This window comes from Chiloscyllium plagiosum, unplaced genomic scaffold, assembly GCF_037043375.1.
Source record: "Chiloscyllium plagiosum isolate Xiang-an unplaced genomic scaffold, Cpla_swu_hap1 HiC_scaffold_20, whole genome shotgun sequence".
Taxonomy (NCBI): domain Eukaryota; kingdom Metazoa; phylum Chordata; class Chondrichthyes; order Orectolobiformes; family Hemiscylliidae; genus Chiloscyllium; species Chiloscyllium plagiosum.
The window spans coordinates 62,737,971-62,764,662 of NW_028270158.1; the positions used below are offsets into that span (position 1 = coordinate 62,737,971).

Below are 26,692 nucleotides of genomic sequence, written 5' to 3' on the forward strand. Positions count from 1 at the left end.
GTACTTATCTATCTTGATGCTTCCCAGAGTTTCAACTAATGAAATCTTACTTACAATTACAGCCATGTTTTTCACCATTAACAAATCAGTGAATAAAGTTCACAAACATTATAAAAATACAACAGACGTAGAATTAACTATTGCAATATTGCTCAGACTATTTTAGATGTTGGAATTATTCCAATTACCATAGCACATGTTGAGGGTTAGTCAGTGTCTGCTTCCTACTGTCATAATTGCTTCATTATTACTGATCAACTTTGTTCCTACTTAGAGCTTAGAGGATGTTGCATGTCCCACTTGAGAAGTGAATTTATTGCCAGCAAAATACACTTAACGAAAATGCGGCAGGAAAGCTAACACTAATGGTGGCAGCTGAAAACAGAACTGACACTTCTCAGCCAATGGAAACATTAAGAACCTGCCACTGGAATCAAACCATGGCCTCTGTTGGTCTGCTGAGGGAGATTACTTCAAATGATTACACAGGCCCACTGTAAGCTTCTCCATTTATCGGTTCTGGGCTACTTGCTACTGGAGGGGTAATAGCTGCAAAAATGGATTGCATGGTGGCTCAGTGGTTCACACTACTGCCTCACAATGGCAGGGACCCCGGTTCGATTCCAGCCTTGAGTGACTGTCTATGGGAAATTTGCATATCGTCCCTGTGTCTACATTGGTTTCCCTGAATACTCTGGCTTCCACTCACTGTCTAAAGATGGGCAGGTTAGTGGATTGTCCATGCTAAATTGCCCATAATTTCTGGGATGTCAGTTTGGTGGATTGGCCATGGGAAACGGCGGGGCTATGAGCTTGGGGGATGGGATGGGGATGGGGTGCTGATGGGTGGGATGCTTTTCAGAGGGTTAGTAATACCCTCTGCACTGAGGGGGTTTTATGAAAAATTCATCTTAGGCCAACCGATATGTGGAGAAATGGTTAATGTCGCTATGGGATTGCTAAAGTGTCTACAATTGCGTAAGGTGCAGAATTAAGTCATTTGGTCCATTGAGACTCCAGCCCCCTACCCCCATTCAGAAAGATCATGGTTGATCTGAAAATCCTCACCTTCACTTTCATTCCCTTTCATCACAACCCTTAATTTCCTTCCTGATTAAAAATATGTCTGTCTCAGCATCCAATATACTTCACAATCTTGCCTCAACAACCCTCTGTGATACTGAATTCCATCACTTCAAAACCCTCAGAGAGGAAATTCCTCCTTGAAATTACACCTTGAAAAGACTCCGACATCCCATCACCAAGTCACCCTTTATTTATACGTGTAGAGTCCTTGACACTGATCCAACTCCCTCAGAACCAGCTCTCAGAGTGAGCTGAACCTCTAACACTCCTGTTTATATGTCAGCCAGGGCTCCCTGATTGGACCAGGTTAACAGCCCCAGTCAGGGGACTCATATTCACATGGCTGACCTCATTATAATCGCAACATTGTTCCCCCTCTGAGCCTGAAGGTTCATTTTATTTGTAGTTCCTCCGAGGGCAATTTAGCACTGGGTCAGGTTTCTGCAACTCTGCTTCTGATGGGAATGGTTTGTGATGCCCATTAGCTCACCTCTTGTGCCTGAATTTACTGTCTTCTTCAGGCGGCAAAAGCATGCTCATCTCAGATTCCCAGCTATCTTCAACACTTGATGGAGAGAGAGAACCCACAGAGTCTAGAACAGTTGGAAAGAGAATCGAGGAGCTGGGCATGTTTTGCTCTCACATCGTTTGTGAGTTTGCAGCCTTTATATGGTCCACGTGCTAGTTCGGGACTGTCACAACTACCTGAAATTTATACGTCACTGGACCTCACCTCTCATTGACCATGCCTCTTACCCATGCAGGGCCGTACATGTGGTCCATACACCAACCTTCATCCCTTGAAGCAAACTGTCTCTCTTGTCCAGCGGACTGTTATGTCCAGCATTAGTGTTCCTGATATCATTACAGCCCCCCAACCACTAGTCCCCAACCCCCAGATCTGAGAAGATTAGTTTTAACCCAATGTGGAGTCTTCTCCCCATTAGCAACTCTGCTGGAGCTATCCCTGCAGTTGCATGAGGGATGGTCCTATAATCAAATAGGAACTGGGACAGTTTGGTATCTAGCAAAGTTTTAGGTAGTTTATTTAAGCCTGATTTCAAAGTTTGGACTACTCTTTCTGCCAGACCATTGGATGAATTTGTCCTTATATGTCGAATACCATTTAACTTTAGGAAATACTCAAATTCCTTGCTATTAAACAATTGCCCGTCGTCAGTCATCAAAACTTCCTGGGGTCCAGGCATTGCAAAAGGTACGTACGGTTTTTCTATCATCATCCCTGTATTTGACAAATGAGCTCTATGCATGTCCAGCCATTTTGAGTGGGTGTCCACAATAAGTAATAACATCGAGCCCATAGTCGATGTGTAACCGAGTCAAGGGTTCACCCGGCCATTCCCATGAATGTGGGGAGGCTGTTGGTGTTAATTTTTGTCCTTGTTGGCATTATGGGTACTGCCCCACCAATGGAGCCACGTCTGCCTCCAATCCTGGTCACTTGACATAACCTCTCAACTACATCTTCATTTTGGAAACTCCTGGATGATGTTCAGTCAGTATCTGGCGGTGACCTGTGCTCGGGACAATCGCTCTTGTTCCCCATAATAATATACCATTCTCTACTGTGATCTGGTCTCTCCAGGTCCAAAAAAGTTTCACTTCTGGTTGTGATGGGCCTGTGGCTTCCCCGGTCACCACCAGCAGTTTCAGTTTTACCAGGACTGAATCTTTCTGCGTCCAAAAGTCTGGTCAGCTGTGACTGGAAGTTTGTCCAGAAAATTTAAAACTATTACAGACTCTTCCAGTGGCGGTACCACTGGTGGTGTATCTGTCAGTGGGAGGTGACTCAACGCATCCGCATTTACTACTCGGCCTCCCGGAAGGTGTTCCAACCTGTAATTACGCACTTAGTATTAGAGCCGACCGCTGAATTCAGCCTGAAGCTGTGGGCGGCACTGCCGTGTCCTCTTTAAGTAGACCTAACAGGGTTTGTGGTCCGTAATTATTACAAATTTATGTCTGTAAAGGTATTGGTGGAACTTCCTGACTCCAAATATAACTGCTAAACCTTCCTTCTCTATCTGGGCGTAAATGCGCTCTGCGTTAGCCAAAGTCTTGGATGCATTTGCTATGGGACATTCCTCTGCGTTGGGCCACCTATAAGCTAATACTATTCCAGTGCCATAAGGGGAGGCATCGCATGTCAACACCGGATCTCACCTGGGATCACAGTGTACCAACACCTTAGAGGATTGTAACTGTGTCTTCACTTCACTGAAAGCTATGGCTTGGCTATGCGACCATTTCCAAGGCTGACTTTTGTTTAATAGTTGATGCACAGGTACCAGGATGGAGGCCAGATTATGTATAAACTTTCCACAATAGTTCATGAGCCCAAGGAAAGATCTAAGCTTCTGCTGGTATGGGAGCCAGGACACCTTTGATCGCCCTCACTTTATCTTCCAGGTTAGCTGACGTGTAGCCCACGTAGATCACTTGGAGTGTCTGGAACATACATTGTTCCCTCCCAAGGTGTACATCTGCCCCGGAGAAACATTTAAGCACCAAGTCCAAGTTCTCTAAATGATCTTTATTTGTTTTCCCTGTTATTAGCACATCATCCATATAAATGGTGACATGGGTTAGACCTTGTGAAATGTTCTCCATCATCCACTGGAAAGTGCACAGGCTGATGACACCCCAAATGGCAGTCTCATATATTGGTACAAACCCTTATGGGTATTCATTGGAGTAGATGTCTGGGAATCCTCATCCAGTCGCAATTGCAAGTATGCATGGCTCATATCCAGCTTTGTGACAGATTGCCCCCTGCCAGCTTTGTGTATAAATCCTCTTTGCAAGGGATTGGGTATTTATCCAGCTGCAAAAAGCAGTTTAACATTTGTTTAAAATCTCCACAAAGATGAACCGACCCATTGGGCTTCACAATCGATACGACCAGTGCTGCCCATTCCACAAACTGGACTGGGGTTTGATGATTCCTTCACTGTCCAGCCTCCTGATTTCTGCCTCTCTGTTTGCCCGTAAGGCAAATGGCACTGGGAGAGGCCTTATAGATACATGGAATTGCTTCCTGGTCAACATGCAAGGTGGCTTTGGCTCCTTTGATGGTCAGTAGACCTTCCTGAAAAACATCCAGGTATTTAATTAGGATTTCACCCAGGCAGTTATTTTCTAATTGAAAAATGTTGAGCCAATCGAGGTGAACTAATTTTGTCCCATCAGTGTGGGGCCTAAGCCTTTTACTACCATCCGTGGGAACTGAACCAGCTGCTTCCCATAAGGGACCAGAAGCGAAGTTGTATCCTTAATCTGTAAAGGGTCCCCAGTATGGGTTCTCAGTCTAGCCGAGGTCTTGCCCAAACTTAAGGGCTGGAGTCCACAGTGAACTTTGTTAAAGACTGGTTCTGCGATCACTGAAACAGCTGCGCCGATATCGACCTCCATTGGAACTGGATGATAATTTAACCAGGCGTTTATTTTGATTGGTTTTGATTTGGATGTTGCAAAGCAATTTAAACTGTTCCAAACCAGATGTAGGTGGACGTTCCAGGGTGTGCACTCTCCTGGATACTAGCCTATGAGTTCTCTTACACAATTCAGGCCTGGGGGGACTCTTTTACTGTCTCAAATCTGCATACTGGCAGCAACTACAATGGCTTGCTGGCCTGGATCCTGGAGAAAATTTTAACTGTTTGGCCGAGGCCCAGCTTTATTTTGGGGTTTTTCTGTGGGCTGACCTAGAGTCCCTCTGTTCAGGATATGGCCTGACTGAGGCGATACAATTGTCTTTATTCAAGTGGTGTTCCCCAAGCTCAGTCAGACTTCCATCGGAATACCCTGTAACTCATTGCTCCACTTGCTGCATTTTCCTGGGAAATGCAGGGCCTGCTTGATGTCCAATTGGGCTTCCACTAGTAGACGCTTTTGCATGGTTACAGCATTAATCTCCTGCTCGTTGCCACTGAAATAACTCCACAGAGGCCAGTGTCCCGTCACCAAGTCACCTTTTCTGTTCAGAATTGCATCACTCACCTGAACCATTGCTGGGAGCTTTCCCCACTCAGTAAATACCAGATATTGCTCAGGAATTTCCAAGCCCATCATTCCAAACACATAATTCCTCAGGATTATATACCAATTTATGTACCAATGCCCTTTAGTTACATGTGCAGAGCCCTCGACACTGATGCAGCTTCCTCAGAGCCAGCTCTCAGGGTGAACAGAACCTCCAATACCCCTGTCAGCCAGGGCTCCCTGACTGAACCAGGTTAACAGCCCCAATCAGGGAACTCATATTCTATTGGGTCCATCTGACTGATCTTGTTACAATTAGTGCACTCCTCATCTCTGTCTTCAAAGTGCGATCCTTATTCTGAGATTTTGTTTTCTTCCTGGACTCTCTCATAGGATAAACCAACTTCCCTGCGTCTACTTACTCAGGTTATAGTGTGAAGATACTTCACTACTGAAGACTGAAAATGACAAAGACATAACCAGGGTATTATAATTCCGACATTCATTTGGAAGGAGTAGAAATTGCTCTGAATGCACTTTCATGCACATACTGGACATTTGCTTGATCATGTGACCATGAAATGGTGCCCAATTTGCACAAATGATCAAGTTAAATCCAATAGATAAGCCAGCAGTGCCAGTGATATTGTTGACTGGCTCTTCCTCTGATCTTGGGAGATGGGCAGGAAGGAGTGTTCTTTTTGTGCACTCCTTTAAGAATTGATCAACAATTTCTGCCTCTGCTAGGAGAACTACACTTCGCCTACAGCAGCTCCCACTGTGAGTTGTGGACAATGGTAGGTGTAGGTTGGCCCACCACCTGACCCAATCCTGATGGCAGCAAGAACTCCAGCCAGGCTACCCAGCTCCTGAGTGGGCAGAGATGGCAGTGTCAATGTGTACAGAGCTAATCCATCTTACACCACCACCTGCATTTTTATTCAGGGGTGGCATGATGGCTCCGCGGTTAGCACTGCTATCTCACAACACCAGGAACCAAGGTTCAATTCCAGCCTTGGGTGACTGTCTGTGGGGAGCTTCCATTTTCTTCTTGTATCTGAATGGTTTTGCTCCGGTTTCCTCCCAGAGTCCAAAGATGTGTAGGTTATGTGGATTGGTCATGCTAAATTGCCTGTAGTGTCCAGGGATGTGCAGACTAGGTTAGCCAGGATGAATTTGTAGTTATGAATTTGTAGTTATTTGTGGGCGGCACGGTGGCACAGTGGTTAGCACTGCTGCCTCACAGCGCCAGAGACCCGGGTTCAATTCCCGACTCAGGCAACTGACTGTGTGGAGTTTGCACATTCTCCCCGTGTCTGCGTGGGTTTCCTCCGAGTGCTCCGGTTTCCTCCCACAGTCACAAAGATGTGCGGATCAGGTGAATTGGCCATGCTAAATTGCCCGTAGTGTTAGGTTAAAAGGGGTAAATGTAGGGGTATTGGTGGGTTGCGCTTCGGCGGGTCGGTGTGGAATTGTTGGGCCGAAGGGCCTGTTCCCACACTGTAAGTAATCTAATCATGAAGATAGAGTCTGGATGGGATGCTCTTCAGAGGGTCAATGCATATATCAGGATATATTAATGCATCATTATTCCGTCCAGACAATTAACCTAAACAAGGCAACAGACAGGGAGTCTTATCTTGCATTTTATCTTGCACTCAATAGGAGTGATAAACAAGATAATCAATTTCAGAAAGGGAACTACAAATTATACCACACAAGTAGAAGGTGCTGATTGGTTGGATTATAGTTGACATGGAGATACAGCAGGAACTGTTAACTGTCATTCTCAGTTAACAACTTGCATTCAAACCAAGAAAGTCAACTTTGATCGATCTGTGTATTTCCATGGTGACCGCAATAGGTGTTGGCTGTCTCTGTTGCCCCTTCCTCACTGAAAAAGATACAATGTGTGCACAAATTCCTTTTATCCAGAAATAACATGCCTTTGTGTGAAGTACAATGGAAACCATAAGATGATCAGGCAGGCACTCAATATGAAACATTTGTAAGTGCTGCATTAATTCATACACAAGTGTCAGTCCTTTTGTGTCAATAGATTGAGTCAGTGGTCAATGCATTGCAAAGGTGCAAAGAGGAAAGAGCAATAGAGCCAGCCAGTGGCTGCCATATCTCCACAACAATGCTCAGACCTGGTTTGAATTTAATCAGTTAACTAGAGATGATATCTTATGCTTCTTGCTCAAGGTTAACTATAATCCAGTCATTCAGCACCATCTTCTGGGGTGACATGGTGGCTCAGTGGTTAACACTGTTGCCTTACAGCGTTAGGACCTGAGTTTGATTCCCACCTCAGGTGACTGTGTGTGTGGAGTTTGCACATTCTTCCCGTGTCTGTGTGGGTTTCCTCTGGGTTCTCTGGTTTCCTCCCACAGTCCAAAGAAGTGCAGGTTAGGTGAATTGGCCAAGCTAAATTGCCCACAGTGTTCAGGGATGTGTAGGTGAGGTGCATTAGTCAGGGGTAAATGTAGAGTAGTAGGGGAATGGGTCTGGGTGGGATACTCTTCGGAGGGTTGGTGTGGGCTTGTTGAGCCAAATGGCCTGTTTCCACACTGTAGGGACTCTATGATTCGCATATAGTGGTGAAGTGGTTGATGGAGGCAAGATGGCGCCGAAGAGTGGCAACTTGCATTGCCCCACCAGCGGCAGCTCGGCGAAGGGGACTCGTATCTGGCCACCAGGGCCATGGTCCATGGTGAACACTGAACAAAAAGGACTGTAAAGTCGGACACGTTCTTTATTTCTTTATTCTCCTACCTTTGTATTCAATGTTTTGGTTTATTTTCTGTGTTTTAAGGAGAGTGGCGAGATTATATGACACTTTTCACTGCAGTTTGTAACAAGATACACGTGACAATAAATAAATCAAATAAATCACATTGCAGAACCTATTGTCCCCTTTCTAAATCTGATTATCTTGCATTTCAGCTCTGGACTACAAGTTGAAAAGCTTCACGTGTCTTTTCAGCAAGGTCCAAGCGAGGCATTCCATTGAAAGTGCAGTGAGGTGAAGGACTCAGGTGTATAAAACACTGGGAGCTACGTGGACAATACAGTGCATATTCAGGTAATGGGTTACAATTTTTTCATGTAGCATGCAGACACAGGTCACAACTGCCTTTTACACTGCCTGTGCATGAGGTCCACACATGATCATCGCTTCCTGAAGCCTTCAGGCTGCTCTTTGCTTTCATCTTGCAACCTGCATAGATCCTTGTAGCAGTCCTTGCTGCCTTTTCAATACCTCCTTCGAGAGTGTCAAAGGTCAAAGTCCAACAGCATTCCTCTGCTCTGAACTGGAAAACTCAGTTGCAGATCTTGACAACTGAACTCGAGATATTTTGTGGTCAACGTTTCCAGAGACGCATCTGGAGCAAGTGAGAGCTTGAAGCAAAGCCTCCTGGCTCAAAGCCAGGGACACTACCACTGCATCATTACCTCTACAAAACAGCAAAACAGTTGTTATAGCAGCCAGTCTCAAAGGCAACCAAAATGCTTAAAACAACTGAACACTTAATGAAAATGTGGAGCCCTTTAATTATTGGTTCTACAAGTTACTTTCTGGCTGATTCCACGCTGGTGTACTGGACAGATTAAGGAAGTACCATTTCATGGGGCAGGTAGGCACCAATTTGCAGGAGTTTGATTCCAATATTTCAATGAAGTCCATTCTAATTGAGGGAACTTGTGGGGACTCCTATCAAGTGCCTGCATCATCACTATAATATCTCACGCACATTTACATCACTTTTATTGGTACACCCGTGAGTGTAGTGTCTACTTTGGACCCTGTAAGCATACCAGGTACATTGCAATGTCTATTCTGTTATATTGGTTTATCTAAATGGGCATAATTTTGGACAAAAACTGGAGTTAAAATTTCTTGGATATGATTTGTACCATGTACACCTGTCTATAGTAAGCAATAACAGAGCTCTGAACACTAACACATGGAATATTCATAATTGATGAGTATGGATTTGATGGGGCATCTTCTGTCATGCAGTATACAGGAGCTCAAGACTTTGATTATCAAAGGGGATTCCATTTTGTTCTTTTCGATAAAATTCCAATTTCAACAATATTTGCAATTCAGTTCAGATATTGCATGGATCTGTTCCAGTGCTGCTCAATAATTGCTCTCATATGTCTACATATGCACCAAATTTCACAGTGCTTTCTTCCTCACATTGCTGGATTCAAATAATCCTACTCTGCTTTACCAATCCTAACGCCTCAGCCACTAAAGGGTTGAGGGTGCACAATCTCTCGCCTTCGTTCTGGCTATGGCTCGATAGTGACCTAAGAGGCACACTGGAGTCTGCTTCACACTTTGTTGTTCTGTTTATAAAGGTCCGCTCTGCGGAAACACTCCTGAGCAGCTGTGGATTGTTTGGTTCAGTTGGGTCTGCCTTACTGATTGTACTTGTGTTGACGTCAGAACAAGTCTTCAGTCTTTCAAAGTTGTGTATTTTGATGCACAAATCCAATGAGGTGTTTTCAGAGTCTCCAAAACAGCTTTCTTGAACCGTGAATTTGCTTTCTTTACACTTATTGCCCATTAGCCTTACTTCCTCAAAACTTGTTTTCTGATTGACACATTTTTCAACTGCTTCTTCTGAGGCATCATTGCTCGAACTGTGCTTTACAAGGCCATCAAGGGACTTTTTGACAGAGAGGTCCAGGGGTCCTTCACTCTGCTTGTTAGTCTCTTCTAGTGCCTGTCGGATATGCAGCAGTTCCTTTCTAATCTTTGTGAGCTGGCCCCTGAGTTGTTTCTGCCCAGGTGTGTCTTCATTGTCCACAAAACAAAGCTGTTCTTCAACATCTTGGTATTCATGCATCACCTTGTAGAGATCGTCTATCAGCACTGCGGAGTCACCTTTCTCCTGGGCTTTCTGAAGATAGTGGGACATTCTCCTAGATTTACACAGGCTGTTACTTTTCGGAGAAGGTTCAGCTGGGGATTGATGCCTGAACTCTGGACTGTCTCTATGACGTTCTTTGGCCATTCCATTAGTCTCTGTGTTCCATTGGAGAAAAGCATTTTGATGAGTAGAAAAACTCTCAACGGAAGGCTGTAAACTGTTAAAAACAATGTTAAAATTCCTGTTATATAAACAGAATGTAAAGTTGGGATTAGTAAAGGTGGAAGCCAAAACTTCAGTTTGGCTTCCACCTTATATTATTTATCAAGATTTTCGTTGTGAGTCTAATTCACTTATTAGTAAAAACCAGCTACTACAGAAGATGATTAAGAAGCATTTAAGATGCACTCTACCCCACGCAAGGTGCCTTTATAGAGTTAACTGCTGTTAAAACTATCAAATATTTCATTCCTAAAGTTCATATGAAGGGTCAAATTTCTACAGTAAGGCAAGTGACTCCAAGGAGATAACCTAATACTGAAACTTCACATTAAACAGCTCATTACATAAAATGATATGATATTAGTAACTACATTGAGTTGCTAACTATGGACATGTATCAGATTGGGTAGGAGTTGAGCATGTAGCAGAGCCGAATTTGTGGAGAGGAGATTGTTTCAATATTTTGCCAGTTTCTCATGAGCGAAAGTTAGTAATTTTACAACCTTCCCAAATGAATGTCGTCAGACACCAGATTTCCAGTGATTTCTGCCTTAATTGCCTTTTAATGTGTGAAGTTACAGTCGTGCTGTAGAAAGCCAATCCCCTCCATCATTCTGTGCACTAAATAAACTGAACTTTTGTCCCATTGATAATTTGTGATGAAGAAATCAGTAAACATAAAAGAAAATGAAAATATAACGGTCATGGGAAGGTTCTGTTTTGTGGATGTGGAGTCTTCTGGATTCTAAATAGGGTGCAAAACCTCCTCATGTCATGATTTTGACCATAATTTGAAAGAATTAGTTGGCCAAGGAACACTTTGAGAAGTTGTCGAGAATTTAGACAGCAGCTTAAAAATGCAGTTTTAAAAAATCTCTTACAGCATGTTTCTTGAGCTAGTAATGTACAATTATGAACATTTTCTAAGAAAAACTCATGAGGCAATTCTATCTTGAATGTCACAGAATACCGACAGAGTGGAAACAGGCTATTTAGCCCAACAATTCCACACCGACCTTCCGAAGAGTAACCAAACCCATTCCCCTACCCTATTATTAGATTAGATTAGATTAGATTAGATTAGATTACTTACAGTGTGGAAACAGGCCCTTCGGCCCAACAAGTCCACACTGACCCGCCGAAGCGCAACCCACCCATACCCCTACATTTACCCCTTACCTAACACTACGGGCAATTTAGCATGGCCAATTCACCTGACCTGCACATCTTTGGATTGTGGGAGGAAACCGGAGCACCCGGAGGAAACCCACGCAGACACGGGGAGAATGTGCAAACTCCACACAGTCAGTCGCCGGAGGCGGGCATTGAACCCGGATCTCTGGCGCTGTGAGGCAGCAGTGCTAACCACTGTGCCACTGTGCCACCGTGCCACCCACAAATGTATTCTACATTTACTCCTGACTAATGCATCTAGGCTGCACGTCCCTGAACACTATGGGTAATTTCCCATGGCCAATTCACCTAACCTGCACATCTTTGGACTGTAGGAGGAAACTGGAACACTCGGAGGAAACCCACGCAGACACAGGAAATGTGTAAGTAAACACCAAACCAAAGTAGTTATATTTGAAAGTATTTATTCAGAAGCAGTTATCTTGAGCAATTAACTATTGCAAAATCCAAATGATTAAGGTAAGAGTCATGGTTCATTTAGAGTTGATCATGCTTTTCAAATAAGGCTATCATTTGCCATTCATAAATTTCCTTTCCATAATAAATTCTGATTTACTTTGCACTTCATTCACCATTCTGTGCTTCAGAACTCTCTCCCTGAAACCTTCGGCCTTCCTACTTTCATGTTCACTTCTCAGTTGTCCTATAAATCTCTCTCACTCTCCTTCAATTTCCTTTTCCCCTCACCTGAGAGAACGTTTCTGTGATTAACATTGTCTTGCATTCCAACCATTAATTTGATGGATTCCATTTCCACCTCTGTTCTCTATTCCTGACTTTGATGTTCAGCCTCCACAGAGAGTTAATGGATGTTGGGTCAATGAACTTATTCTAAACTGAGTTGGACAGATTTCTGACAGACAAGAGGGTCCAAAGTTTTGGAAGGTCGCATAGGAAAGTAAAGTTGAGATTATAATCAAATCATTAATGACCTTGTGGAATGGCAGAATGGGTTTGAGGGTTTGAATGATTTATTGTTCCTAATTCCTTTGGTCCTCTGAGAAATTAGAATTTTCACTTGTATTTTCACTCACGTTGTGATGAAGCACTGGCTCATTTTTGTTTCTAAACCCAGTAGTGCCAGTTATTGAAGAAAAGCAGAAAAAAAGTGTTGAGAAACCCAACATGCTTGGAGAGAAAAGCAGAGGTTTGAGTCCAATACATTTCTTCTTCAGAACAGAAGGGGACTGAAAAAGTGATCATTTTTATGCTGCTGGAAAAGGGAGGAAAGAGGAACAGTGGAACGCAGCATTAGGGTGCTGAGAGCAAAAGGTAAAGGGAATGCTAAGGAGAGTAGAGAAGTGATACAGAAAAAGAGTTGGTGTTACTGTTTGGTGTTAATGGCAAGTCTGTGCAGATCAACTGGACTGAGATCAAATCCATGCAAACAAGACCCTGGTAGAAGGGAAGATGAAGGGGAGGGGGTACAATCTATTAGCACCTACATTTAACACCCATCCTTCATCAATGCTGTCAATACCTATGTCTGTAATTAATTCATTTATGAGTAAGTTTGTTTAACAAATAGAACACACATGTGTAAGGATCAGGAAGCATATTTCCAATCTGGTAAAGCAGTACCATTATGAAATCTGAGCTGACAACCAGATGGACATCTTACAAACTTGCATAAATTGTTAACTCACCCACTGTTTGTTTGCTTTAACTTCTCTGCTGTAAGAGGATCTAATGGTAGTGTTGATCTGGTTGAGTTGGCTTTTGGGTCCAGTGAAAATACTGATGACTGTGCCTTATGTTCTGCTAAGTTTATTAAAGGTTCACTGACTCCTGAAGAAATTTGCATGCATGTCTTTGGCCCTTTTTGGAGCTGAGGTGGAAAGAGCACATCTTGGACATCTCTCAAGTCCTTACATGTTTTGGTTGGTGACTTGAAGTTGATGTTATTTTTGTGAGATATTGCAGTCTTTTCGATAGATGATGTTGAGCATTTTTCTTGATCACCGTGTGATAAAAGGGACTTGTGATTGGTATCAGCTAAGAACACATCCAGTTGACCAGAACAGTGGCTCGTTTGAGGCCTCAGAGCAGGGACCTTACGCAAAAGGGTTTTATTGGGAATATCGCGTGGTTGAGTTGGAAGAATGCTCGGAGATGTGGAATTTGTTCGCTCCTGGTTTTCTTTGTCTGTTGTCACCTTGTTCCCTAATGAACTGAATGTGTGTTCGAACAAAAGTGGGTAGAAGAATCTTGATGGGGCTGGAGATCTTTCTGGAAGATGTGTTGATTGTAAATGCCCAGAGTGAGGATGGACTAACTGAGGAGATGAGGCTAGGAAAGGCAGGTGAGCCACTTGGGCAGGGGTTGTTGCATTTGGAGTGATCCCGGGACTCAAATATGAGAACAGGTTTTGGTTCATTGGGTAATTAACTCCAAGCACTGAAAGATTTATCCCTTGTGGCTCCTGATAGTCCCTGTAGGATGGTGGTGGATAGCATGGAATCACGTTAGTATTGGCAGATGGTGGAGAAACATCAGCTGCATTTCTTCGCTGTCCAGATGTGATCAGCCTCCACTGTTCCATGAGAGTACCATCACTGCTCACACAGTTCTTAGGAAGCCTGTACTGCTTCAGTTTGGCCTCCAGTCCTGCAGCTGGTATTATCTTATTCTTCGTGACTGAATCCTTCAGGGCAAAGACATCAGTTATGATGAAATCAGTTTCAGCTTTTTTGCTCAGTTTAGCCATTTTGTTTCTTGGGGGAGGCTGCATGTCAGTGTCAGGTGAACATCTGGACTCCTGCACTTGCTCTGTTGCCTCTGCTTCAATGGCAAAGCTTGGCTTTCCCCTGTCTCTTAAAGAGTGAGCCTGTTTATCAGAACCCTCCAAAATGGTCACGTCTGGGCTTAATTCTCTACTGGTATTGGAGGCATTCCACCCGTCGGAAACTTTGCTGGAAGTATCTCCCGGAACAGAATTGGGGTCACTGCTTTCGAACGCCTCACTAGCCTTTTCTGTTCGAATGCGTTCAGCAGCATTTTGTAGTAAGCGCAGATCAGAATTAAGAACATTGCTCTTCTTGTAAGGCCAGTCAGAATCAATTAGCAATGAAAGGGAGTTCTTGCACAAGCTGTACTTCATGTGGTTGTAAAGGTGTGATTTTTCCATGCAGGTGAATGGACACTGGAAACATTTGTAATTGTAAGGTTTTCCCCATGGTCTTGGAATATAATGAGGCTTCTTTGGCCTCCTTTCCTTGTGTTTGTATACTGCACTAATCTTGCAGGTCACTTCGTCTTTGGACATTGTACTCATGAAATTCAGTAGAAGGTGTACTTGCTTAATGCTATCGCATTAATATACGTCAGTTCAGTCAGTGTTCTGTTTGGGTAGGCACAATTCATTGGCAATGGAATACTTCTGTTATTGTCCCATTCATGAATATGTTCCAGAATGTAAAATCTGTAAATAAACAATCAGCGAATCCACTCTTTAAAAAAACAAGTAATTTAACATCACTTTAAAGGAATAATGAATAGAATTGTGTTCATAACACTTAAACTACATTGGCAAATCATTATGCTCATTAATCAGAAATGTGCTTTGTTCAGGTATGTTAAAATAAACATGCACATTTTTTTACAGATGTGTATTGTTAATAGTATAAATGCCAAGAACACCATTTAAATGCTTCACCCAAGTGTCTTTTCTCAGATCTGTAGTTAGACATTCAGGAACCTTAGCTGAATTTACACTCTTATCCTAAGTTACTGAATCCAATTGAGATCAAAAAGACGACTCAGACCAGCAATCAAATTTGGGGCCTGCTGGTCTGTACAACTTAATTCTCAGTGCTGTACCCATTCTCCACTGGGCCTCCAGGGGATCTATGTACAGTATGTTAATAATAAAACTAAAATGCCGATTTGACTGTGGGAACAGACAAGGGCAAATTTAATCTGACTGCACTTTGGTCTTTTGGGAAATAACTTCAATGGCCAGCTTAATAGAATTTTAACCACATTTCATCTTAGGTTACTTTGTAAAAACTGAGCTTTTTTAAACAACATTGCAGACTAATGTATTAAATTTATTGTAGCTGCACTGCCATCCATTAAAATATTATAATGTCTTCTTAGTATAAAATTGTGGTAAAACATATGTGTCAAAAAGAAAATAAGCTAAAATGGGGTAGTATAAATTTTGATTTGATTTTTGACATTGAATCACAGGGGTCTTTAACTGCTGTATTCCACTTTAGACTCAATATTGTAAATTGTGTTGTTCAGATATCATACTTTCCTCCCTTACCTGCCACACTGTGTTATTTACACTTGACTACAAAACAAAGTAAGAATTGAACCATTGGCCTCCAGGCATAAAAATGCAGAAGAATAACACCTGTTTCTGGGAATACTCTCTTTCTGAATGACTCACAACTATTTCCTCTAGGAAAGCTTAACTAATGACAATATCATGTATAACTTCAGTTAAATGATTTGCTAAATCTGTGTGCATTAGTTAGCGTGGTAGGTGCCAAAAGATGTTTCAAAAATAATTTAATGCACAAAGATTTAAAAACAGAGATTTTGACTTGTTCAACACACATTCAATCTCAGAGGAGTTAAAAATCTGGTGCTCTGTGCTTAGACTAAAATGCTTTGTAAAGCAAATAAAGTGGAATTTATAAGCCATTATAGTAACAACTAATTTATTTCTTTTAGCATCTATCTAATTTTTCATACAATATGCACCACATGTGCAGTGTCTTGTTATTCGTCGGTATCCCCCACAGATGTACTCTACTGGAGAGCAGACACTGATGATAAATTGACTCTGTGTTCTGTAAGAAGTGATACAGCCCTGCTGTAAGAATACAAACAGAAAGTGCTGGAAAAACTCAGTGGGTCTCATAGCATCTGTGAAGAGAGAAGCAGAGTTAATGTTTCCAGTCCAATATAACTCTACTTTAGAAATGTTGCTCTACAACTCCTGAAAGGAAGAGGAAGGGTATCTTAGAGTCATATAGCAGAGAAACAGACACTTCAGTCCAACCAGTCCATGCTAAAATATTAGCCAATATCCCTCCTAACTTTTCTTATTCATGAACTTACCTAAATGTCTTTTAAGCATTGTAACTGTGTCTGCATCCATCACTTACTCTGGAAGTTCATTCCACACACAAACAACTCCCTGTAAAAAAACTGTCCCCGAGGTCTTTTCAACAGCTTTCTCCTCTTACCTTAAAAAATGCCCCCTAGTTTTGAAATACCCCACCCTCCGGAAAAGACATCGACCATTCACCTTATCCCTACTCATCATTATTTTACAAACCTCTACAAGATCATCTGTCAACCTCCTACATTCCAGTGAAAAAAGTCTCAGCCTATCTAGGCTCTTCCTATAACTCAAACCTTCCATTCCCAGCAATTTCTTGGTAAATCTCTTTGAACCCTGTTAACGTGTTGAATGAGATGAAGAATTAGATTGTACTAGGGGCTAGGACAGCTTAGAGATAGTGTGGTACTGATGGAGATGGAGGTTGCTGATGGAGGTAGAGGCACATGGCACTGAGGGTGGATCTCAGGATGCAACAAGAACTGATGTCAAAGGGGCATTATGTGCCTCTGGTTGATGCAAAACATGAAGAAAGGATCTTCAGTTAGAATGAGGGCTAAGTTGGAGCTGGACACAGTCACTATGAAGGAAGATGTGGCTGTGAAAGCAAGTTTTGGTGAGTACCTTATTGAACACTAGAAGGGAAATAGATAACAACAAAAACGAATATCTTCAAAGTGGGACGACCTGAGAGAGAAGTGGCAGTAAAATGAATGCAAAAGGACTGTAGATCTGAAACAAAAAAGAGAAAATGCTGGAGAAATTCAGCTGGTTTCGCAGCATCCATGGAGACAAACTTAACATTTTGAATTGAATATGACTTTTCTTTAGAAGTTTCTATTCTAATAATGTTCGTTGTATTTAAATATCACATCCCCAAAAAAAACTATTTCCTCTCATGAGACTGCACATGATATACCATCCTGTTTCTGATATAGTGTCCAATTCATCAAGAGAACTGAACAAATCCTGAGATGAATTATTTTAACACAATGAAAGGTCCCAGTTAATCACTGCTTTAGTCTAGTCTTAGCAAACCACAGGTTACCTAACAGTAAGATGCTGTGTACCATATATTCTTACCTAAAGTTGAATCATTGATGTCAGATATTTTGGGCAAATAGAACGTGATCACCAATTTCACTAGTTCGAGTTTGAAGAGGCTGAATTCCACTCCAGTGCTTGGAAACCGCTCATGGTAACGTTGGTCTTGTGGTTGCTGGCCGTGGTCCTGAATTCACTCAGGAATTGCTGCCCAGGTTGACTAATTCTGATGGTTTAAATGGAAAAAGAACAATTGTGAAACAGGTAACTGTTGCTGACAACTCCAATCCAATGCCAGAATTAAGTACATGAAAAACTGTGGAATACTTTGGCCAAAGATTAGTGTTCACCTATAAATTTTATTCATTATTCTGTAAATCATAGAGAGTCGGAGAGCCATGGAGTCCTACAGCACGGACACTGGCCCTTCATCCCAAATTGGTCCATGCCAACCACATGGTCATCCATGCTAACTCCATTACCCTGCACTTGGCCCATATCCTTCCAATCCTTTCCTATACATGTATTTTCCCAAATGCCTTTTAAATTTTGTTAATGTACCCACCTCAACCACTTCTGCGGGCAGCTCATTCCATATGCATACTACGCTCTGTGTAAAAAAGTTGCCCCAAAGGTTCCCTTTTATTCTTTTTGCACTCACCTTAAACTGATCCTCGATTCCCCAACCCTGGGAAAATGGCTGAGTGCATTCACCTTATCCATACCTCTAATGATCTTGCACACTTCCATAATACCCTCTCTTAGTCTCCTATGCTCTAAAGAAAAAGGTCCGACCTTGTCCAGCCTCTCCCTGTAACTCAGATCCTCGAGTCCTGGCAACACCCTTGTAAATTTCTCCTGCACTTTTTCCAGTTTAATAACATCCTTCCTATAACAAGGTGACCAAAATTGAACACAAAACTCGAAGTGCAGCCTCATCAACATCCTGTATAACTGCAACATAACTTCCCAACTTCTATACTCAATACCCTGACTGATGAAGGCCTGCATTCCAAAAGTCTTCTTCACTGCCCTGTCTCCCTGTGACTCCACTTTCAGAGAACTGTGAATCTGAACTTCAATCCTTGTGTTCCACTACAGTCCTTAAGGCCCTACCATTCACCATGAAATGCCTACCTTGATTTGACTTTACAAAATGCCAGACCTCACACTTAGCTATATTACACTCCATTTGCAATTTCTCAGCCCACACACCCAGCTGATCAAGGCCTTGCTGCAATTTCTGATAATCTTCCTCACAATGCCATCTATTTTAGTGTCATCTGCAAACTTACTAATCATGCCTTGGACATTCTCATCCAAATCATTGAGAGAGAGAACAAACAGGAGTGTGTCCAGCACAAACCCCTGAGACACACCACTAGTCACAGGCCTCCAGTTCAACTAACATCCTTCCACTATTACCCTCTGCTTCCTCCCATTAAGCCAGCTATGTATCCAATTTGCCAGCTTCCCCTGGATTCCATGCGATCTAACCTTCCAAAGCAGCCTACCATACGGAACCTTATCAAAGGCATTACTGAAAAGCAATAGTCTACATCCACCACCCTGCCCTCATCAACCTTACTGGTCACTTCAACAAAGAACTCTAACAAATTTGTGAGGCATGATCTCCCATACACAAAGCCATGCTGACTACTTCAAATCAAACCCTGTCTCTCTAATGCATGTATATCTTACCTCTCAGGATTTTCTCAAGTAACTTACCCACTACAGATGAGGATTTACAGAATTTTCCTAATTATTATTATATCCAAATTATTAACAGATAGGTAGTGCAGTAGGGATAAAAGTGGTCATTAAGGCTTTACACAAGTTTATAAATTTATAATGCAATTAATTTATCAGAAAAAAGGGATGAAGAGTGTGTGTTTTCAAAGGGACAAATTGTATTAATGCAGTGAGATCTTGAAAGGAATAGGAACTTTTCATGATGTTGCCAGGGTTGGAGTGTTTGAGCTATCGGGAGATGCTGACCAGGAGGCTGAGGGGTGATCATATAGAGATTTATAAAATCATGAGTGGGCATAGGTAGGGCAAATAGCCAAGGTCTTTTTCCCAGGATAAGGGAGTTCAAAACTAGAGAGCATAGGTTTAAGGTGAGAGGGGCAAGTTTTAAAAGGGACCTAAGAGGTGACTTTTTCATGGAGAGGGTGGTGTTTGTATGGAATGTGCTGCCAGAGGAAGTGGAAGAGGCTGGTACAATTACAACATTTAAAAGGCATCTGGATTGGTGCATGAACAGGAAGGGTTTAGTGGCCAATGGGACTGGATTAATTTAGGATATCTGTTCGGCATGGATGAGTTGGACTGAAGGGTCTGTTTCCATGCATTACAACTCTACAACTTTATGACCCCATGTCTGGCTATGTGAATCAACAATTAAAAAGGCAAACTTGTTTATTAGATGCAATGCTAGAACACTGAATTATAAATATGCAGTGGTTTATGCTGAAGTGGTACATTACAGCAGTCAAGAGTTCAATTGCATCACTGGGCAGAATTTGATGGTGGTAGTGTGGATATTGCTCATCAGTTGGCAAACAGGAGGGAAGCCTTTTCACAAGTGGGTGGAAGCCCCATTCAGGGGTAATCAGGCACTTACCAAAACAGCAGTCGGCCTCTCATAAAATTAAAACCTCAGTAAGGTGGAAGTTCCACCCCCGAGAGCTGGCAGCCAATCAGAAGTTGGAAACTCTGTAGTATCAACAGCGCCCACTGTTGAGAGCTGAGGTCACTTCTGTTGTTGCACTGGGACCTGCGCTGGGAATTGCTAATGGATTCCCAGACAAAGATGACTGAGGGTAGCATGGGCGTCTGGCGTGGTGTTTATACGGGAGATGGTGTGGGCCAGTGGGCAGAGGAGCCCAGCTGAAGGTACAATGGCTTGGGGTGGCTTCCTGGGAGCTCCCCTTTCTGATGCCAAGTCATTCAAACAGGCAAGATCTCCACCCTTCACTTCTCTCATCACACGACACTCACCTCCCCACCATCTCCAACCTCGCCCACATGAGGTGGTGCATTTACACCTACCCATCATCCTGAGCATCATACTTCAAATGGGACTTGTGCAAGCTTTGGTGGGTGTACTGAGAAAAGCAGCATGGATCAGTCCATGTGCAAATGGGGATGAGCCCTGTGAATCCAGCGAGTTTTGAGAAGATTTGTGAATCCATTTTAAAATCCTTGAAGAACTCTGGTCTCAAAAGAAAAAGATTGTTGACTGTGATCTTATTCAGGTACTGTATGTATTTACCAATAATATTCACCACTTTTGTTTCATTTGTTTACATTATTGCTAGGTTACAATCCCAGTATTCCTGAACTAACAGCACACTGACTTCAGCAGTTCCAAAACATGTAAATGGCAGCAGCTTAAGGGCTATTAGGAATACACATTAATTGCTGGGTTTTCAGTGACACACACAATCTAAAAATAATAATAAGAAAACTACTGAATTACAGAGAGTACTGTGTAAAACAAAGAATCTACATACACATTGAAGATGTGTAAAATTACTTTCTAGAGAATGGGTGGAGCATGAAGACGTTTGACATCTTGAAAGCCTGCTTAGTCCAATAGTCCTTATTTGTTAGTGCAACAGTCTGATAAGATGGCAATGTATGTAGTCATGTAACTTTGTATACTTCAGGTTAACTTACATCACTCCAGTGCTTTACTGGAGTTCAGTTTAAGTGTATTTTAAAAGGCCTGCTGACTTTAGGATCAGGATAAACGGGGGATAGTTTAAATTGGACAGTGGAGTCAAGTGGGTGATACTGAATTAGACAGCATAGAACCACTTCTCCGATAGTTCCTTTAATGATTTACACGTTCAGTCGAAGATAAAATATCTCAACTCAAAGGTTTCTTGTGTCAGCCTCATCGATATGTTCTGTGCATTGCACAACAACTTGTCTTTGTAATCTTTATCATAAAATCAAACAGCATGGAAGCAGACCTTTCAGTCCAACTCATCCATTCTCACCATGTTCCCAAACTAAACTAGTCCCACCTGCTTGAGCTTGACCTATATCCCTCTAAACCTTTCCAATTCATGAACTTACCCAAATGTCTTTTGAACGTAACTGCCCCTGTGTCCACCACTTTCTCTGGCAGTTCATTCAATACATGGAAAACTCTCTGTCTAAAATGGTGGCCCTTCATGTCTTTTTAAAATCTTTTTCCTCTCACCTTAAAAATATGCTCCCCCTGGTTTTGAACTCCTCCAAGCCTTGGGGGAAAAAAAAAACCTTTGTCATTCACCTTATCAATGCTCCTCATGATTTTATAAACATCAATAAGGACACCTCCCCCCCCACCCCCCAATATCCTATTCTCCAATGAAAAAAGTACTAGCCTTTCCAGTCTGCTTTTACATCTCAAACCCACCAATCCCAGCATCAAAGGTATGGCCAGCTTTGTTTGCACACCTCGAATTTTCCTTGAAACTGAGTGGCTTGTTTGGCTGTTTCAGACAGTACTCGGGTCAATTGCTATATTACTATCAAGGGGCATTATTATGGCATTACTATCACTGAGCTCCCCACTATCAATATCCTGGAGGTTACCATTGACCAGACATTGAACTGGACCAGCCACACTTATATAGTGGTTACAAGAGGAAGTCAGAGGCTAGGAATCTTGGAGCAAGTAACCCACCTCCTGACTCCCCAAGGCCTGACCATCATCTACAAGACACAGGTCAGGAGTGTGGTGGAATATTCCCCACTTGCCCAGAAGAGCACCACTGCAAAAACAGTCAAGGAGCTCGACACCACCCAGTCGACAGCTTCTTATCCAGCATGAAAGCTACACTAGAATTTTCAAGTCTGTATCTTTTTCTTATGGACATTGCTGGCTGGGCCAGCATTTATTACCTGTCCCTAGTTGCTCTTGGGAAGGTGGTGGTGAGCTGCCATCTTGAACCGCTGCAGTCCATGTGCTGTAGGTAGACCCACCATTAAAGAGGGAATTGCAGGATTTTGACTGAGTGACAGCGAAGGAATACTAATATAATTCCAAGTCAGGATGGTGTGTGACTTGGAGGGGAACTTGCAGGTGGTGGTGTTACCATATAGTTGCTGCCCTTGTCTTTTTGATGGTAGAGGTTACAGATTTGGAAGGTATTATCACAGGAGTTCTGGTGAGTTGATTTGGTGCTTCAGTGCTGCAGTGCAGCACCAATATTCAAGAAGCTTGACACCATCCAGGAAAAGCAACCCACTTGATTAGCACTATGTTCACTAACATCCACTCCCTCCACCATCGATGGTCAGTAGCAGCAGTGTGAACCATTTATAATGTGCACTGCAGAAATTCACCAAATATCCTCAGACAGCACCTTCCAAACTCACAACCACTTCCATCAAGAAGGACGAGGGCAGCAGATACATGGGAACACCACCAACTGCAATTTTCCTCCAAGCCCCTCAGCATTCCGATTTGGAAACTTATCACATCTCCTTCAGTGTCACTAGGTCAAAATCCTGGAACTCCCTTCCAAATGGCATTCTGGGTAAACCCACAGCAGGTGGACTGCAGTGGTTCAATCAGGCAGCTCACCACCACCTTCTCAAGGGCAAGTAGGGACAGGAAATAAATGCTGGCCCAGCCAGCAACACCCATGACCCATGAATGAATGTTAAAAAAGACTGGCCAATGACAATACCATGACTCCAGCATGTCCCCTCTTTGAAAGCACCTTTAACACGTTTGGATCTGATTGAGACGTATAGGGATCTGATTGAGACAAATAAGATTATTAAAGGATTGGACACTCTGGAGGCAGGAAACATGTGTCCGCTGATGGGTGAGTCCCGAACCAGAGGACACAGCTCAAAAACAAGGGGTAGGCCATTTAGGACAAAGATGAGGAGAAACTTCTTCATCCAGAGAGTGGTGGCTGTGTGGAATGCTCTGCCCCAGAGGGCAGTGGAGGCCCAGTCTCTGGATTCATTTAAGAAAGAGTTGGATAGAGCTCTCAAGGATAGTGGAATCAAGGATTATGGAGATAAGGCAGGAACAGGATACTGATTGAGGATGATCAGCCATGATCATAATGAATAGTGGTGCAGGCTCGAAGGGCAGAATGGCCTACTCCTGCACCTATTGACTATTGTTCAAAAGTAATGTTAAGGATTTTCTGTTAAATGTATTCCAATCTAGCATTTATTTTGATTGTGTGTAATAAGTAAATGATACAGGGCTGAATGTTCCTTGACTCAATCACGCAGTGTTGAGGTGGATCATCCGCCTCACTCATTGCCATGTCTGGTTTCGTGGATTGAGGGTCTGTTTTTTTCATGGGGGTTGGAATGTGACAAAATGGCTGCCTGCTATAGGAGTCTAGTTGCAGCCTCAAGGAAGATCCAGATGCTGCTGACATGAAACTGCTGCTGGAGTCCCTGTTGGGGAATAAAGCCAGCTTAAAGGGGAAGTTAGAAGATCGATGATGTGGATAAATTGTTTGCTGAGATTTTCAGCAGGTGTGCAACTGAAGTGCAAAGGAGAGGACGGTAAGACTAAGTCCTTCCCCTCCATTGAGAAACCATTAGGCTACTCCTTCTCCAGACCAGAGACCATCACCAGTCTTCACCTGGAGCTGCAGAGGGAATTGAGAGGGCACCATCTCTATAGCAATGTCCCTTTAACTTTACATGCAGCCTCATTGGGATTGCTTAACCAGAGTCTGCTCTTTGGTGAGGTCCTAGAGTGACACTCAGTTTGGATTGAAAATAGGAACATAGGAAGGCAGGACAATGAGTAAGATGTTCAGCTGAATGAGCCTGCTGCACCATTAGACTGGATCATGGTTTATCTTCTACCTTGACAACATATATCCACCCTATCCCGAAATGCCTTGCTGTGATTGCAGTCTAGAAATATACCAATCTTTCTCTTAAATACAGTCACAGACTGAACCTCCACAGCCCTCTAGCAGAGAATGCCAAAGACTCTCAGAATGAAGAAACTCCTCTCCTTCTCATCTTAACTACTCTTATTCTGAGAAGGTGCCCCTGGTACAACACCATGCTCCCCACCCATCCCAGCAGCAAAGGGAAAAATCCTTCCTCCAACCACCCCTTCAAGCCCTCATGAGAATTCTGTATCCTGCAATGAGAACCCCTTTCCTTCTACTGGACTTCAGAGAATTTCAAGATATACCTACATATTTGATTTCAGAATAACTGCAAAGCAACAGAAAACAGGGTTCACATTGTATGCTTTTTGAAAACTTAAAAAGAAAAATTCATGGAAAATTTATCCTCACAAAAAAGTCAAGTCTCTGTTTGAGAATTGTATTTCAAGCATTTTGCGCTAAGGGTCTGTGCATTTGGAATTTCTGCAATAAACTGATTGGTGATGGTGGAGCCACCTCTGCATCACATAACTCCACTCGTTAATTTGTTTAAAATCTTCCCCTTCAGTACAAATTATCAGGAAGATACTCACAACAGCAGAGAGCCTCAGGGCAACATGTCTTTGCATTACTACAACATTATCTTTTCAGTCCTTGTGTCTTAAAAGCATTTGGCTCCAATTTCCAGCTGATTGCTATTATTTTTAAAATATATACTTGTAATATATTTTAAGCCGCAGTTAATGATTATATTCAACTTTTGTTTATTTTGAATAAAAGCGTAAAAAGGGGCTGGACATATAATTACACATTGTGGTGATAGTAATGCATAAAAGGGGCAAAATATTGGGATTTACTACACTTATAGTAGTTAATGAAATTAAAGCTTGTTTTTATTTCATATTGTTCCAAGTACATGTAAATTGATCAAGGATTTACAGAATTGGTAGCATAGCTTTCTGCTGTATGATTTCTGTGACTTACCATAAACTGTTAACACTGTAAGGTTCACTGACTTGGTGTTCCTGAGTGTTTATGCAAATTCATTAAAATAGAATGCTCCCTGGCTATTTTCATTGCTATTTTCACTCTCTAAAATGCTTCAATGGAGTTGGGTAATAACAAACTAATGTTAACAGTCAATACAATACCACAGCAGATGGCTGATTGCAAATACAGTAGAATGATGTGATCTTTATCCCATTCCACTTCACCACAGCAGTGGCTGATTGATTGAACGTTATTGACTAATGGTTCAATGAAGGGGCAATGCGGTGTTTCTGAAACTGCCTGTACTTTGTACATTTGTGGAAAATTTGTGATCCTGAAACTGTTCGGTGAACTGTAGCTGAACCTAAATTATTCTCTCTCTCTTTTTATGAATTGTGCACCTGATTTGAAACTTTGTACATGAGAAGAAAAGAGACAGTTGTGCAGAGGTTGTTCACTTTTAAATGATAATTAGTGTTTAAAATGTAAGATCAGAGCCCGCACAAAGAGTTTATGTACCGGTCATACGTGGAATGTGGCAAAGCTGTCCATTGTCATTGAATCAGTCATAAAAATTGTGGGAAAATGGGGTTTATATTAAACTTTTTGCCAACATTAAAGTGGACAAACATGAGAATCTCTCAAACCATGAGAAATAGGTTAAGAGCATAGAAACATGCCATTATGAAGAAAGTCCCTGTGCTAGCCATCTCAAAACGCTACCCAATTAGTCCCACTCCCTTGTCTTAACCCCATGTCCCTTTCAAGTATTTGTTAAATGCCCTTTCACAATGAAGCAGTTTCCACACTGTTCAAACAGCACCTTTCAGATTGCAAAAAACTTGCAGCATGTGCAAAGTTCAACATTTTTATCAATCATTCCAATCATCATGCCAGTGGAAACAATGAGACAGCTCCTAGATTTAAATATCTTGGTGAGGCTTAAATTTCAAGCATTTTTCAGGCCAATATCCACTAGGTGAGATTTCCCCAGACCTTGGGACACTCAGCAACTTGAATGAGGTGAGAATTGTTGGTTGGAATGGATAAGTGCTTTACCAACAAGAAATGGTCCATAAAGCACAGTGGTTCACATGACTTTCCCTATAGTCCAATCATGCCTCCCAACTTCATGGCTCTGCCCAACCCCACTGTGATTGAATTAATTGGCAAATGAGTAAAAAAGGAGTTGAAGGTGATGGGATGATCGGCTTAGGTGACGTGGGTTTGCAAGATTGCATTCAAAAGTAAAAAGAAACACTCCACATAACCAAAGGTTGTCATTATTAAGTTGGTATGCCTGA

General features: G+C 42.3%; 1 protein-coding gene across 1 annotated transcript in view; it reads right to left on the minus strand.

Annotated features, from left to right (window-relative positions):
* Positions 1-8,780: 8,780 nt before the first annotated feature.
* The window catches only part of prr35 (proline rich 35), a 56,512-nt gene continuing 38,600 nt past the window's right edge, over positions 8,781-26,692 (minus strand). Inside the window, exons 2-4 of the mRNA XM_043711054.2 lie at positions 17,554-17,740; positions 13,040-14,814; positions 8,781-10,194 (exon numbers count right to left, since the gene is read on the minus strand). Coding sequence (XP_043566989.2) covers positions 9,309-10,194; positions 13,040-14,667 — 2,514 coding nt within the window. The 5' untranslated portion in view covers positions 14,668-14,814; positions 17,554-17,740 and the 3' untranslated portion in view covers positions 8,781-9,308. The remainder of the gene's footprint in view (positions 10,195-13,039; positions 14,815-17,553; positions 17,741-26,692) is intronic.